The sequence below is a fragment of the Channa argus genome, chromosome 9, assembly GCF_033026475.1.
Source record: "Channa argus isolate prfri chromosome 9, Channa argus male v1.0, whole genome shotgun sequence".
In the NCBI taxonomy this organism is placed as follows: Eukaryota; Metazoa; Chordata; class Actinopteri; order Anabantiformes; family Channidae; genus Channa; species Channa argus.
In genome coordinates, this window is record NC_090205.1 from 25937277 (window position 1) to 25951046 (window position 13770).

General features: G+C 42.4%; 1 protein-coding gene across 3 annotated transcripts in view; it reads right to left on the reverse strand.

Moving 5' to 3' along the window:
• gli2a (GLI family zinc finger 2a) overlaps positions 1-13770 on the reverse strand; it is a 74834-nt gene that overhangs the window by 5819 nt on the left and 55245 nt on the right. Inside the window, exons 2-9 of one of the 3 annotated variants that reach the window (XM_067516195.1) lie at positions 8178-8226; positions 7546-7747; positions 7237-7435; positions 5822-5896; positions 5275-5385; positions 4808-4948; positions 2105-2254; positions 785-949 (exon numbers count right to left, since the gene is read on the reverse strand). In XM_067516195.1, the coding sequence (XP_067372296.1) occupies positions 785-949; positions 2105-2254; positions 4808-4948; positions 5275-5385; positions 5822-5896; positions 7237-7435; positions 7546-7747; positions 8178-8226 (1092 nt within the window). The remainder of the gene's footprint in view (positions 1-784; positions 950-2104; positions 2255-4807; positions 4949-5274; positions 5386-5821; positions 5897-7236; positions 7436-7545; positions 7748-8177; positions 8227-13770) is intronic. The other 2 variants (XM_067516193.1, XM_067516194.1) reach the window with 2 other exon arrangements.

Here is a 13770-nt window from a genome sequence, read left to right on the forward strand (position 1 = left end):
AGAAATGACGAGTTGACCTCACTTCTTAAAAATTCAAAAACTTAACTTTACTTTTGAAGTTTCATATTTACTTGACTAAAGTCACTAATGTCTTTAAATACTGTCCTCTGTGTCGTACCATCACAGTAGAGATTTCAGTTGATAAAAGAATTATGTTTCATAAAACGAATCTAAATAATCAACTTAATGAGCATGGTCTTTCTCATCCGACGTACAGCTATTCGTATGTTTTTGTTTAGGTTCATATTTCTAATTACAGTTAGCATTGTTAAATTAAACATCATCACAGCGATGGATGGATTACTGAACAGGCCTTCTGGGCAGTCTCAGGGACTGAGACCCTGGGTCTATATTCTGTTAGAAGAGAGTGTTATTATCTCTTCTTTAAATTCCATAGAGCTCAGTTGAAAGATGCAAAATGACTACAATAAGATAAAAAAATTAACCCAAAAAATGACCAGAGAATCAAAGGGCACTAAAAGAAGAAGCATTACAATAAAACATATACAAAATGGCGACAAACAGATGAGTAATATGAACCAGAAGAGACCAAAAAAAACAAACAAACAAAAAAAAGCAACAACAAAAACAAAAACACAGAACTATTACAAAAAGATGCCAAATGGCTACAATGAGACAATAAAGAGGCGCAAGTGATAAAAAACACATGCAAAATGATCACAGACAGTAAAAAAATTAAAGAAAAGGGCTAAAACTGTACTGTAAAGCACGTATAATATGTAACATGTATAAGTCATCGTTCTCTGTGTGTGTGTGAAGATACCTCATTTGAGTGTGTTCGGTTCTGATGCTTGGCCCGGTCTGAGGCGTTGGAGAAGGCCTTGTTGCAGCCTTCATGTTCACAAACATACGGCTTCTCTCCGGTGTGGGACCTGAGGTGGGTCTTGAGATTCTCGAGGCGTGAGTAAGCTTTGGAGCAGCCCTCAAACTGCAGGCAGACAAAAAAGACAGTCTGTGAGACTCACCGCCTGAGCACTGCGTTACTTCGTCTGCAGCTGGTTAGAAATAAGAGCTGAGGAACAACAACACCAACAACAACAACAACAACAAAAAAAGCTGTGTGTTTCAGTTTTCAAATGTAATCTACCCTTGGACTCTCGCCCACCTACTGTGGGGTACCACACAAAAGCAAAGCTCAGATATACTTTGGTAAAAAGGGCTATTATGAGAAATATCTAAACTAAGTGTGAGGTGTGGTAGAGCTCTTTGTCTCGTGTGCTTTGAGAGACAAAGAGTCTGTGTTTTGCCTTTGTATTCACTGATACTGTGCAAGCTATGATTTGCTATTCCTTCTGAGCAGTCATTGTGAACGTAAATGGCTTTGAAATTAAAAGGGAATCAACTCAGGCCTGCTCAGAAATAGGGTCTGCAAGTAAGAAGATTCTGCCTAAAAAGATGAGTGTAAAGCAGAGTTTGAGTATAATGAGAAGATGCACAAGGGATTAGTGGAGAAAATATACAACATGGTTTTAATAAGGACCTATGGCTCCACACCGTCAATCAGCTTTCTTAACTCTCTCCTTCACAAGCCCTTTGTTTTAATGCATTCAAAGAGCTTGTGAGAGGGGCTTTGAAGTCAAGCAAAGAGGCACTCAATTTGATCTTCACACAGCACATGAAGACTTCACTAACCCCCCCACCCCAAATGATTTATCAACATGGAAAATTTCACTAGTTCTAATCACAAAGAAAGTCACATTTTTTCTATTACTTTGAGGCAAAGAGTAAGGCAGCTGATGAAGATAACAGACAGGCCTGTATCTACTGTAAAACAGGAGACCCGGGTTCAAATATGTGGTTAGTGTAAGAAACGCCAAATACACAACTTATTTTGTTATGAAAAAAATGATACTGTAACTTTTGTTACTTTTGTTAACCTGTTTATTTATGTGTTTGTTGTATGTACTAAATATATGAACAAAAGAACACAGTGCTTCCAATTGTGTGTTTATGTAGGTGCTGAGAGCTGCATCATAGGGAAAAATACATCAGTCAGTCATACGCTGGTTCCTATGATCCTGTTGACTCAGTTAGTTAACCTGTTAGTTCACTACAGCGTTTCATGGTGATGTGAGACCCTTACCGTGCATTTATGTGGCTTCTCCCCCGTGTGTCGCCTCATGTGGACTACCAGCATGTACTGAGCCTTAAAGGGCTTCTGCTCCCGTGAACACTCCTCCCAGCGGCACACAAACTCCTTTTTTTCACCATGGATGTGGTCGTTGTTGATGTGCTGAGGAGACACAACATCCAGGTCAATTCAAGTCAATTATTACAAGGTGCTATACAGATGTATTAGTACATCTGTATACAGATATTAGCAGATAGAGCATGTGTACAAGTTGTACAAAAAATGACTCATCGAATTCTTGTCCTTTTGTCACCAGAAGATCCTCTTTATATGTGCATCCACACACACAATGATTGATGGTGCCATCCATTATGGCTGACAGTTATTATGCACCTGTCAACGCTTAAAAAGCAATGTCTGTTTTTTCAGGCTGTGTGCGTGTCTGTGTGTTAGTTTCTCAAGGAAGAGGAAGTGCCCAGGAAGAGAATTCTCTGACTTCCTTGAATTTACCTTCCATTCTTTTTTTTAAATGGATCAGGAAGTTAGCACAGGACACAAAGTTGAAAAGTGTCCCCCACTTTCTAAAGCTGAAACATTTCTATTAAGTCGTATTTCTCCGAGAATTCCCTTTGAAATGATCTCTTTACACTGCAAAATTACACACTGGTGTAATTTTCTGCATGCATTCCAAGGAATAAATCAGGAGAAGATGGGTCCCTCCACCCTTCCTATATATAACCCCCAGTCTGAAAGATAAAAAAGAACAGCTGGAAATGAGGCTGCCATGGAGCTTTTGGTCAACATTCATACTGTGTGTATCTGTTTTTGGCAATTTATCAGCTGATTATTGTGATTATTCATTTCTTTGTGTTTAATTCTGTGTGTTTTGTGTGTCAATTTGTTGTTTTCTGTCCCCTCAAAGTTATTTGTCCCTTAATCCATCTACCTTACAAGGATTCATCATGATTAAATCTTAAGTCCAAATTATTACTGCTGATAATACACCAGATGTGGCATAGCAAATTACCCAGACTGTCTTCATAGTTACCTAATTACACACACACACACAGACGCATGCACACACACACATTCTGGACCAAACCAAATGCACAAATCCACACACCCAGAGGAACTACTTCATTTCCTGAGGACATCCAGGCCTGCAGAGCTCCACTTATGTGGCCACTACTTCACCGGAGAAAAAGCTTTGTGGTTGACAATTTTGCTGAGATCTATTTTTGGGTGAAGGATGAGGAATGGAAACAAGTGTGTGGCCCAAAATGCAGGCCGCTATTTTCAGGTTCCACACGATCCTTAATTTGGGTGCTCTTGAAGCAGGATTACTTTGTTAGCAGAAAACCAGAAAAACCTGCAGGTGTGTGTGTTTTTGCTGATAATGTGAGAACTTTGTGTGAAATCCTGGTGGTGTTCAGGGAGATGCCGTCAGGAACTGTTGTTGAAAGAGTGGTCATTACACTCATGCTTGGTTTTTATAAAGCTGACAGAAAGCAGAGAGCCTTTAAAAACTCTGTGGTCAGGTGGGGATATAAGAATGTGCTGGGCTCACATTGTCCATCCATACACAAGATCAGGCGCCCACTAATCCTGGCAAGCCTTCACAGAGTTTGTGGCCAGGGAGCCGGAGCCGGGTAACTCTGCTTCTGATTTGTAGTAGCCCATAATAATGTGTCCACCAGTTATCATCAGTCTCTGTGTCTCTTGACCTGACAGAAGCCCTTCTTTCCACTCCTGTGAGATGAGTGACATCCAGTCAGAAAAGGGGAAAGCCAGAGAGAAGTTGGCCTCAAAAAGGGGAAGGGATCAGGAGGTCCCGCAACTCCAGAGCTGCTGGCATGACGATGGATTTATGGCCGGGCCTCTGGGCTTCACGGGTTGGGGGTGTTGCTAGGAGCGAGAGGTTAGGGGTTAGGGGTCGCGGGGCTGAGGGGTTGGCGAGGCCCAGCTGAGGGGCTTAGGCTTAAATTTGGTGAGAGCTGGCAGGCTCATTAACGTTCCACGTGTCAAAGGATCATTTACTGGACAGCAGCAATAAGGAGCACTTTGAACTTGTCAGTTTTACACAACTAAACCAAATAGTTCTGATTGCAATGTTTGAAACAAATACGCATGAAAGTAAACCAAATGATAATAATGAGGTGAGTCATCCAGAGAAACAAGATGAAGCATGTCTGAAAAAGACAGTGTTTTGATGAATGGATAACGAGACAATGAGTCCCTGGGCACGGACGTGTATTATTACTCTCAGTATATTTGTATGACTTTATTTAGTTTTATGTAATACAACTAAAACTTACTGCTGCTAATGTTGACACAAAATTATTCTGACTGTTTTTAAGCCAATACAATAATCAGACTTTCCACATGCAGGAATAAGAAACTCTTTGTGGTTCTTCGTCTAATTAAGTCGATTTGCTTGAGTCTTTAGTTCAGCATTTCCTTATAGTTTAGCATCTTTTTTCTCATCAAAATTACATTTTTCTGTATTTCTTTGTTCTGGCATTTGTATTTTTGTGTGTAGTCAGAGCCATTTTGTGTCTGACTGCTATTCCGTTACCATCATGTAAACAGAAAAGCTTAAAATCCTGTGATTCCACTGTTTGGTGTTTTTTCCAAAATAGGGGATTTAATTAGTTTTCAGTCAATCAACTAATTAATTACCAGTTCTGTCGTTTGTTGAGTCTCTACAACACTTACGTGTACTAGTTGGTCCTGGGTATCATACTCCTTGGTGCAGCCCTCCCAGTGGCAATTGGTCTCATATATGGCCTCAGGTTCCTGTTTACACTCATCTTTATCCAGATCCTCACTCAAGTCCAAGACCCCCCCACCATGGTCCTGGAGAAAGAGCACTTAGTCAGAGAGGTACTAACAGTACATGTGTGTATCCATGACAAACACAGAGTCCATGTTCAATATGTTCGAGAGGCACGTTGTACTATTTTGCATATCTCTTATCTGCTACTTAATGAGTAGTTGGTTTGTCTGAACGTGTGACAACACCTCCTCATTATTCTATAATCAATTAGATTCAAATTAGTAGTAAAGAGGGGACGTTTTACCACTTGAGGAAGATGAAGCTGTGATGAAAGTAGCCAAGTTGCAGGAAAAAAATAAAGGTCAGTGCATTTTTGTATTTTTTAAGGTCCTTTTTTTTGTCGTACCTGAGAGGTTGGTGAAATGGGCAGCAAACCCTCAGCTTCCGTCTTTACCTTGGATCTCTTAGTTATCAGTGGGTTGACTGTGCTGCTCACTGCTGGGTCTCCACTGGCATTCTGAAAGACAGACAAGAGCAGACGCCCACATTTTCAACTGCAGGAGGAAGAATATTGTGGCCCTTAACCACATTTCACTTCATGCATTTGGTGCCAACCCACTCATTCATGAATTCTCAAACAAAGCAGCCTCCACATTCATATACCCATTCACACTCCCACTACTCAAGCTCTTAATTTATCCATTCATTCAGATTGTGTCACTGCCAGATCTGTCTGAGTCAGACACTACTGCTTACAGAATCACTAAGTCACCAAGATACCGTGCTATAGTTTTTGGCTCGGCAGTCAGCTGCAGAGAGATGTGAGAAGTCCTGTTCGCACCAGGCACCATGGCCCATAAGTCAGACTAGGACCTGCCACCGAGACTAAACAGTTTACACTGCTTTATGATCGCCAAAGCCACAAGGAAATATGAAAGAAAAGAAGTTATTACCATTGGCATAGATTGAGGAGGAGGCAGGGTCAGGGGGAGTTGGGAGCTCGGGGGGCTTTGATGTACCAGCAGATTCTGAACACAACAGAAAGATTCAGAAGGCCTGTTAAAGCTCTAATGGAGATGAAAAGAAAGGAAAAATGTGAGTGTGTGTGTATATTGAGGTTCACGGGAGTGGGTCCAATGTTGGATATGGGGGGGGGGGGGGGGGTTCTCCTAATCCCACCCAGACGCTACAGCATAGCAGCAGTTCTGGGGGCCCCGATGATTCATTCAGTGGATTGAAACCAAAGGGGAAATGTGGTTCCTATCACTGCTGAAACCAAGCTGAATTTATGTTTGTATGAATGGGAATATATGTAAGGTGCTAATAGAAAGTGTTGGTGTGTGTCAGCAGACACCATGGTGAAACACAGGCGGCTGATATCAGTGTGAGGCGGAGTGATTCACTGAGTGGGAAGTTTACACAGCGAGCAGCTGTGGTGTATACAGTGGGCTGATAAAGAGAGACAGAGGAGACAGTAGGAAGTAAGACAGATGGAACTAGGAGAGAACCTCCTGCATTTTTCTGACCTGAGACACAATTTACAAAAACATATTTCATTCATGACAAGTTGTACATTTACTGTACAAGTCTTCACTCTCACTTTCGAATAAGTGCTGAAACCGTTAATTGGTTAGTCGCTCTGAGGGGGAAAAGCAACAAAAATGGAAAGTTTGACAGCTTCACTGCTAACTGATTTTATACACAAACCATGGTCGTTACCTGCCTCAGGATCATCCCTTACACATTTTTCTTAAATTTGATGGATATTCCTGTTCCTCAGAAAACATCAGATCTATCGCTTTAGTATCAGTAGCTGTTCGGGAAAGCGTCAGTTTATCCTACACATATGGATAAGTTTGTGAACTAATGGGCCCCTGAGCATAGACAGCACTGCTCCTCCTATGCGGCACTTTTTAATCATCTATTTTTCTTTGTCATAGGTTTTTTCTCTTTATAGTCAATTTTACATTTATACACTTGTTTCTTATGATGGTAATTGTTTTGTCTTTATTAATTTTTTAGTCATATTTTGTTTATTTTTAATCTCTGCTTTTGTCACTTCTTGGTCACCTTTTGTCTCTTTTTAATTTAAGTTTCTTTTTGGTTATTGTGGTCTTATTTTGGTCCAGTTTTGTCCATTTTTGGAATCATTTTGAGGTAATTTTGTGTTTTAATTGAGCTCCATTACTTTCTAACAAGAGATTTCAACATTAAAAATCTCTGGCCCAAGGGACCTCTGACCTCTCAGGCTCCTGGGCCTGCGCTTAGCAGAGCAGTTTAGTAATCCATCCATGCCACATATACAGTACTGTACACATCCATGAATGGCATCTGCAATATTTTAGTAATTAAATGCTCCAGTTTCTACCTGGTTTGTCTCAGCGTTGGAGCTGTTGTGGGAGGTGGACATGGATGACGCAGTGTGGGGATGCTGGCGAGCAGAGAAAGAGGACGGCGTCGGCTGAATGAGAGGAGGCGTGTGGCAGAAGGCGTTGAGACCTCTCTGCTGGGACAACAGCTGCTGGTATGCCACAGGATTGATGGGATGAGGGAAGCTGAACGAGGGACTGGACAAGAAAGCAAAGGTAACCGTCATCGTATGACAAATATGACTGAGGGCGTGTTGTTTGTGTGCAAGCCTTTGGTAGCTACGCATGCCCAGGCTCTGTCCAGATACCTGATCCGTCCCACTGAGAGGTGCCCATAGGAACTGCTGGCAGCTGAGCTGGAACGGGAATTGTTGATGTAGGCCACAAGGGAGTTGGGTGAGGTACGGATCATAGTCTGCAGGTCAATGCTGGCATCCGACAGTGGGGAGATGGACAGTGCCCTCTTCCTGCTCAGGCGGGGTGTCAATCGCGGGCTGGAAAAACGTGACACTGGAAACAGACACAATACCAACATTACGTTTTGGCACTGTGGACAACTTCAAATGAAATCACCTGATTGTATGTATATATACAAATGTCCCAATTCCTTGTACTACAAGCAAATCTCCACATTGTCTCAACAAAACACAGCATTTATCTTGGACCATGTTAGAAGAAATATTAGGCCCCAACCATTCAAGTAGAGGTCATAGCCATGCTAAGCTACACTCTATCTCCTGCATCTCTCCCTCATGCACACAGCTCCACTATTTAACATTCACATCCTCTTATGCATAATGAATCGCCCCCCAATCATTCTCAGTAATTACCCCGATAGCAATCTCTTTTAGACTGCTGAACTTGGGCAAGTTAAATGGTGGCAATTTAAACAAATTGATCTCAGAACACTATTAAAAAAAAAAGAACAAGGGTGACTCACAAAGGTAGGGTTCATAGCCTCCTGCAAGACCTGGTTGTAGCACTTTTTTCTTGCAGAAACAAGCAAAAGAAAATAACAGAGCATTTTCCCATGAACTTGAAAAGAAAGTAATTTATTTTTCCATATGCACTGATAGTTCATCTTACATGTGTATTCATTTCCTTTTTAACTTCGAAGGCCTTTAGCTCCCACTCCCACTGAGACAGATCACTAGTGGGGACATGAACCTAGACTGGTGCGAACAGGTGCTTCAGCGTGTGAGTGGACAGAGAGCAGGGCTGCTGTGTGTTTGCGCACACATGTAATTTGGTCTAACAGCAGACATCATCAGAGGCGCGAGAGGCCGGAAACTCCTAATAGGTCCATCACGACTCACCAAAGCACATGCAAACTGACCTAACACACACACACACACACACGTCAACTCCACTGCTACCAATATGCTGGCAGTCCCCAAGTTCTGCTGGTGCAACTCACAAGTCCTCAATCCAAATGAATCCAGGCACCGCCATAATCACCACACCAGACCTAAAGCCATAAACCAAGGTCTTAACTTCCAAAACTATTATGTTTTGAGGCGGTGAGTCGTAAAGCAGGGACACATGCACTCAGTTAAAAGGCCCCCCGGGAACTTCAGACAGCAGACAGTAGTTTGGGGCCTGAAGGAAAAAAAAAAAGACTGGTGGAGATGATAAAGACATGTATGAAAGAGCTGGCAAAAACAACAAAAGGTCCTCAGGAATGTGCCTTTCTTTAGGGCTAATAAATGTGCATCTTTCATTACTCTACTCCCACCCCTCTATGGTAAAGGAAGGAAGGAGAAGCACATGTATTGTCATGAAAGAAGAGTTCATTCTCATAATGTGTGCATTGCTCCATACGGGTCGTGCAGCTGCAAGGATTTATGTTTGCAGTGAGGCAAGTTTGCTGCTTTGCCAGCAGATTTAATGGCAGATAAGCAGGAAACAGGCCTCAGAGCCTGGTGGCCTGGTAGCCTGGCGCCTGCCTCACCCTTCTGGGCACTGTGCCCATAATGCTGCTCTCTACCTCTATCTTCAACCCACCCCCTAAACCTATACATCTACCTCAGCTCAGAAGAATTCTGCCTCTGGCAACAAAACTTAAACATCCATATTGTTCAGGCTTCTTAAACATCAGTGCAGACAAGCAGACAAGCTACTTTTGTTTAGCTCGGCCTGGTTCCAGTGGAGGCCCTTGCTGTAACCTAATTTTACCTGAAATACATTTAACATACACACACACGCACACACACTCACACACACGTTCTTTATAGGTGGTGGTTATAATTGAAGAAAGGGTGAGTCAGTTCCGGCAGGGAGTGAGAAAACAGATGTTGCACAGGCAGCGATGGCGCGGCAGTGTGTGGTAATAAAGTATGTGTGGGTATGGATATTTATAAGATTCATAATTACAGGCGTGCCAGTGCACAGTGATACAGTAAAAACAAATATACGGTATACATGTGTGTATAAAGGATGGGGGGTGTGTGTGCAGGCGGAGTGTGTGTGTGTGTGTGTGTGTGTGCCTGTGCTGTTCTAACTGACATGGCTTTATGGAAAATGAAAGCAATTTAATTGGAGGGTTGGGCTAATCACTACAAGCAGCAAGCTCTTAGTATAATGCTCTGACCACAGAGCTGTTAGGAAGTGCTATGACGATATTTCCACCATCGCTGATCCTTAGGCTAATAATAAATTAAAAAGGTAGGATTAAAGAGCAAAAGATAAGAGAAAAGGTATAGAACATTTCTGAATCCATGCAGGTTGTGGCACAGCAACGTCACGTACACCAACTGCTAAAAATAAAGAGCGGTCGGTCTGCTGCCGAGTTGAACATAGAAACAGTGGCAGTACGACCAATCCACCCACCTAAGATGTCGGTACACCCTTAACTAGCCAATACCTATTGCTATCAGCACAATAGATATTAGCCAGCTGGTACCGGCTGCACATGTTTACAGGTGTCAGCGGGTCATTTCCATGCAATCTTATACAGTACACTGCAACATCTGGGATAAACTCCGGTACCTGTGACCCTAATCAAGATAAACGGGTAACATAATAGATGAAGACATAGATAAATTATATGTTGCAGGTTTTGGCACCAAAAATACAAGCTTTTGGTTATATTTAGGCATAAAAACAAGGAGGTTAAGGGAAAGAGCATGAGTTAAATTACAGAAACAATGACTACTGATATAATTTGAGACGTTAACAGATGTCATATGAAAGTTCTGTGTTTTGTCATCCTTCTGGCCACCTTCCTACAAACACTGTTGATTATAGATTACTTCACCAAATGCGACTGTGGCTAATCTATCAGCATGCTAGATTGGCTACAGCCGCTAGATGTCACCAGTTTCTCATAATAATTAAGCCAGTACACGGTGGGTAGCCTACCAAACCACAAATATGGGCTAATAATGACATATAGCATAACCTTGTAGCATCCTTTGCAAAATAAATATGTAAGAGAATGTACAAGATCTTCCTGTATTTAATGGGTTAATAGTATTTTACGGTAAGGTTGGATATGTTTGCAGTAACTTTCTCTTTCTTACCTTAAAATTTAAGTATTAAACAGTGCCATCTTGTGTGTACAAGGGTGCTTGGAAAAAAAAAATTGTAAATTGCAAAAATCATCTTCCCTTCATTTATTTGCTTGGAGAGGCATTCAGTGAGCTGAAACCCTCATGTCCTGAGCAGTTGGTTCTGTGTATAATCTCTGGCTTGTCCACATTAACTAGGGGAAATCAAAGCCGCTCTATAATGGTCTCCACACCACTACTTAAGTTCATGCCAGCAGGGCCTCTGCATTTTCAACCAGCCTGGCCACCCCCACGCCCTCTCTGGGCCAGTTGGATTGGGAGACTGTTTATTTTCCCTGCTAAATCTCACTAATACTAACACTGTGAATTTTATTAGCGAGGGAGCTCGCACTGAATCCTCTTGGTGCCTTCAGGGTCCACCCCAAAGCTGCCGTTGTGTTTGTCAGTGTGTTTATGCACACACTTCTACCCCTATGCTCATGAACTAACATATAGTTAAGTGTTTGTGTAAGCTGTCTGTGGGAACCTTGCCCCTTCTCCCACCTCCCTCTCCCTCTCCCTCTCCTTACCACCACATCGGTACACAAGTCCAGCTCCGTCTCTCCCTCCCCATCCTCACAAAAATCTATTTTTCCTGAGAATTACAGATATATAATTTGACTGCTGTTTCCAGGTCATATTCACCAGATAAGGACAGAAACACACACTGATACACTGATGTAGAGAAACAGCTCCTATATGTTTTAACAAGACCCGTACAGTCGCTGGTAAGTCCATGTTTGATGAACATTCCAGTCTATCATAGAGAAAGAAGGGAGAAAAACGTAGCAAACAACTTTTGAATCTGGGGAAACAAGAGAAATCCAACCATTGTTTTGCTGTCCAGGTTTGTGGGACCTATGAACTGGTATTGGGGACATGACACCTCTTCAATGTCCCATTATTTGCTTTTATCAGCCTGTACATTTTTCTGATAGAGCTATTCCATTGCATAGCATCGACTCAACTTGAATTGACTCTGCTCTTCATTTTTGGTTTTCCATCAGGCCCAAGTTGTAAATTGCACCTGGTACTTTGTTTGGTATAACCCCTACTGACGTTCCAAGCGAGCTGAGGTGATAAAGGATGACTTAAAAAAACACTGCAGACTTCTACTTGGTCACCACCACTTTGTTACCTGTGACCAACCACAGCTTTCTCGTTGTCCAAACTCCAAAGTCTGACTTAGGGTGTTGCTATGTTTACCACCTACATAGAAAGAGTATTACATCTCTAGTGGAAAACAAAGTACCTCGTACCAAAAGTGAGTATAGTAGAGTTGAGCCAGTACCATGAGGTAGAGAAACACTAACAGTACAATAGATTGTTCTAATGCACCATCATGGACCAGACCATTAACTGGTGTCTCTCATTTACTTTTAGGTAGTATTAATAGTATTAGTATTAATTACTAAAACTGCTAGATATCACCAAATTACCAACATAATAAACACCCACACCCACACACACACACACACACACACACACACACACACACAATACGATGATAAAACTACTCGTCTATGGGTGGGTAGTAGGTGGTCTACTGAACAATAAATATGGGCATGATAGCAGCATTTTACATGTAGAGAGATGAAATCCTGAATTTAAATGTCTGGCTTCACACAGTCCTAACACCTAAAAAGGTGGACTGGTAAAACCTGCAGCCTTTCATAAAAAAAAACAACCAAAAAAAACCTAAACAACAACTAAAAAATGTTTCCACCAGTGGACTTCACTGCACACTGTGCAATTCCCTCATCCAGAGGGGAAAACAGGAACACAAGAGAGGGGTGGGTGAGAAGCCATACTATGGGTTCACTGAAGGCTCCCAGTTTTTACAGTGGGTCTGCTGAATATTAGTGCATAAATTGATTTTAATGAAGAGTTTTATCAGCACTACCCTCCAAAACTAACACTAACAAGAGATGAAGCACATATTTGCCACCTCTGCCACTACGTCTCCACCCACGTTCTATAATAATAAATAAGTAAGCAATAAATAAGGTCTTTGATTCAGGCCGAGGCTGCCCGCGATGACCATTAGCTGGCCAACTTTGTCAATATGGGTCCTGTATCTGGACACCGCAGTGGAAGAGCCTTCAGACTGGCAAAGTGGCTCAAACCTGACCACATAACTCCCAGCATGGTATAACATGAAATTAAAGCTGCTGGGATGGTGGCAGCGGGTGTGGACTCTGCGTTAGGGCAGGCGGTGGGGGTTAGGGAGGTGGGGGGGCGGGGGTTGTGGTTATTTGAGCAAACAACTTCCCCAAACAAGTGTGGCCAAGGCAGAACAGTGGTGGTCACTGAGGAAAACGGAGAGGAGGAGGGAGGAGCAAGAGGTGGTCTACAGTTTCTGCAAGGCCACTCAGCGTACCTCACCATTCCCTGTGTTTAACTAAGTGATTGAGGCTATTTAAAAGATTAATTGCCAAGCAATCCTGTTTCTGATTCAGTGCCTTTTCTCTCTGCTGTGATTCCCTACCTGTGCGTGGGGATGCCTGAATTAGTGTCATGCCAGGGCATCAGAGACTCAAAGCAGTGGAGAAGTTTTTATTCCTGGGTGGGTGGTTGGACGTGATGAAAGAAAAGGGCAAAAGCTGCTGGAGCAGAACGGGCGTCAGTGCCAAGGGGAGTATTTGATTATCAGGCATCGAAAAGGCAGACTTTCACAGACACTTTTCCACTCTGCACACTTTCTATTCCCTATTCATGAGGGCCTGAAGGTTTCTTGGATGTGTTTCAGTTGCTGAAATCAAACGTCTGTTCTGGTGCCGGACCGTCATTTTGATAGAGGGCCCAAGGTATTAACTGGCAGGAAAGAACAGACTGGTCTCTGTGAGTCTGTGTGCAAACACATGTAGAAGTTTGTGAGCATTTTGCCTACTTGTTTGTCTTACTGTAAAGGTTTTTGTGTGCATGAGTTTAAGATGCATGACAGTGTTAGTGCCATTAGCTGGACAGTCCAAGACGTCCACCAGG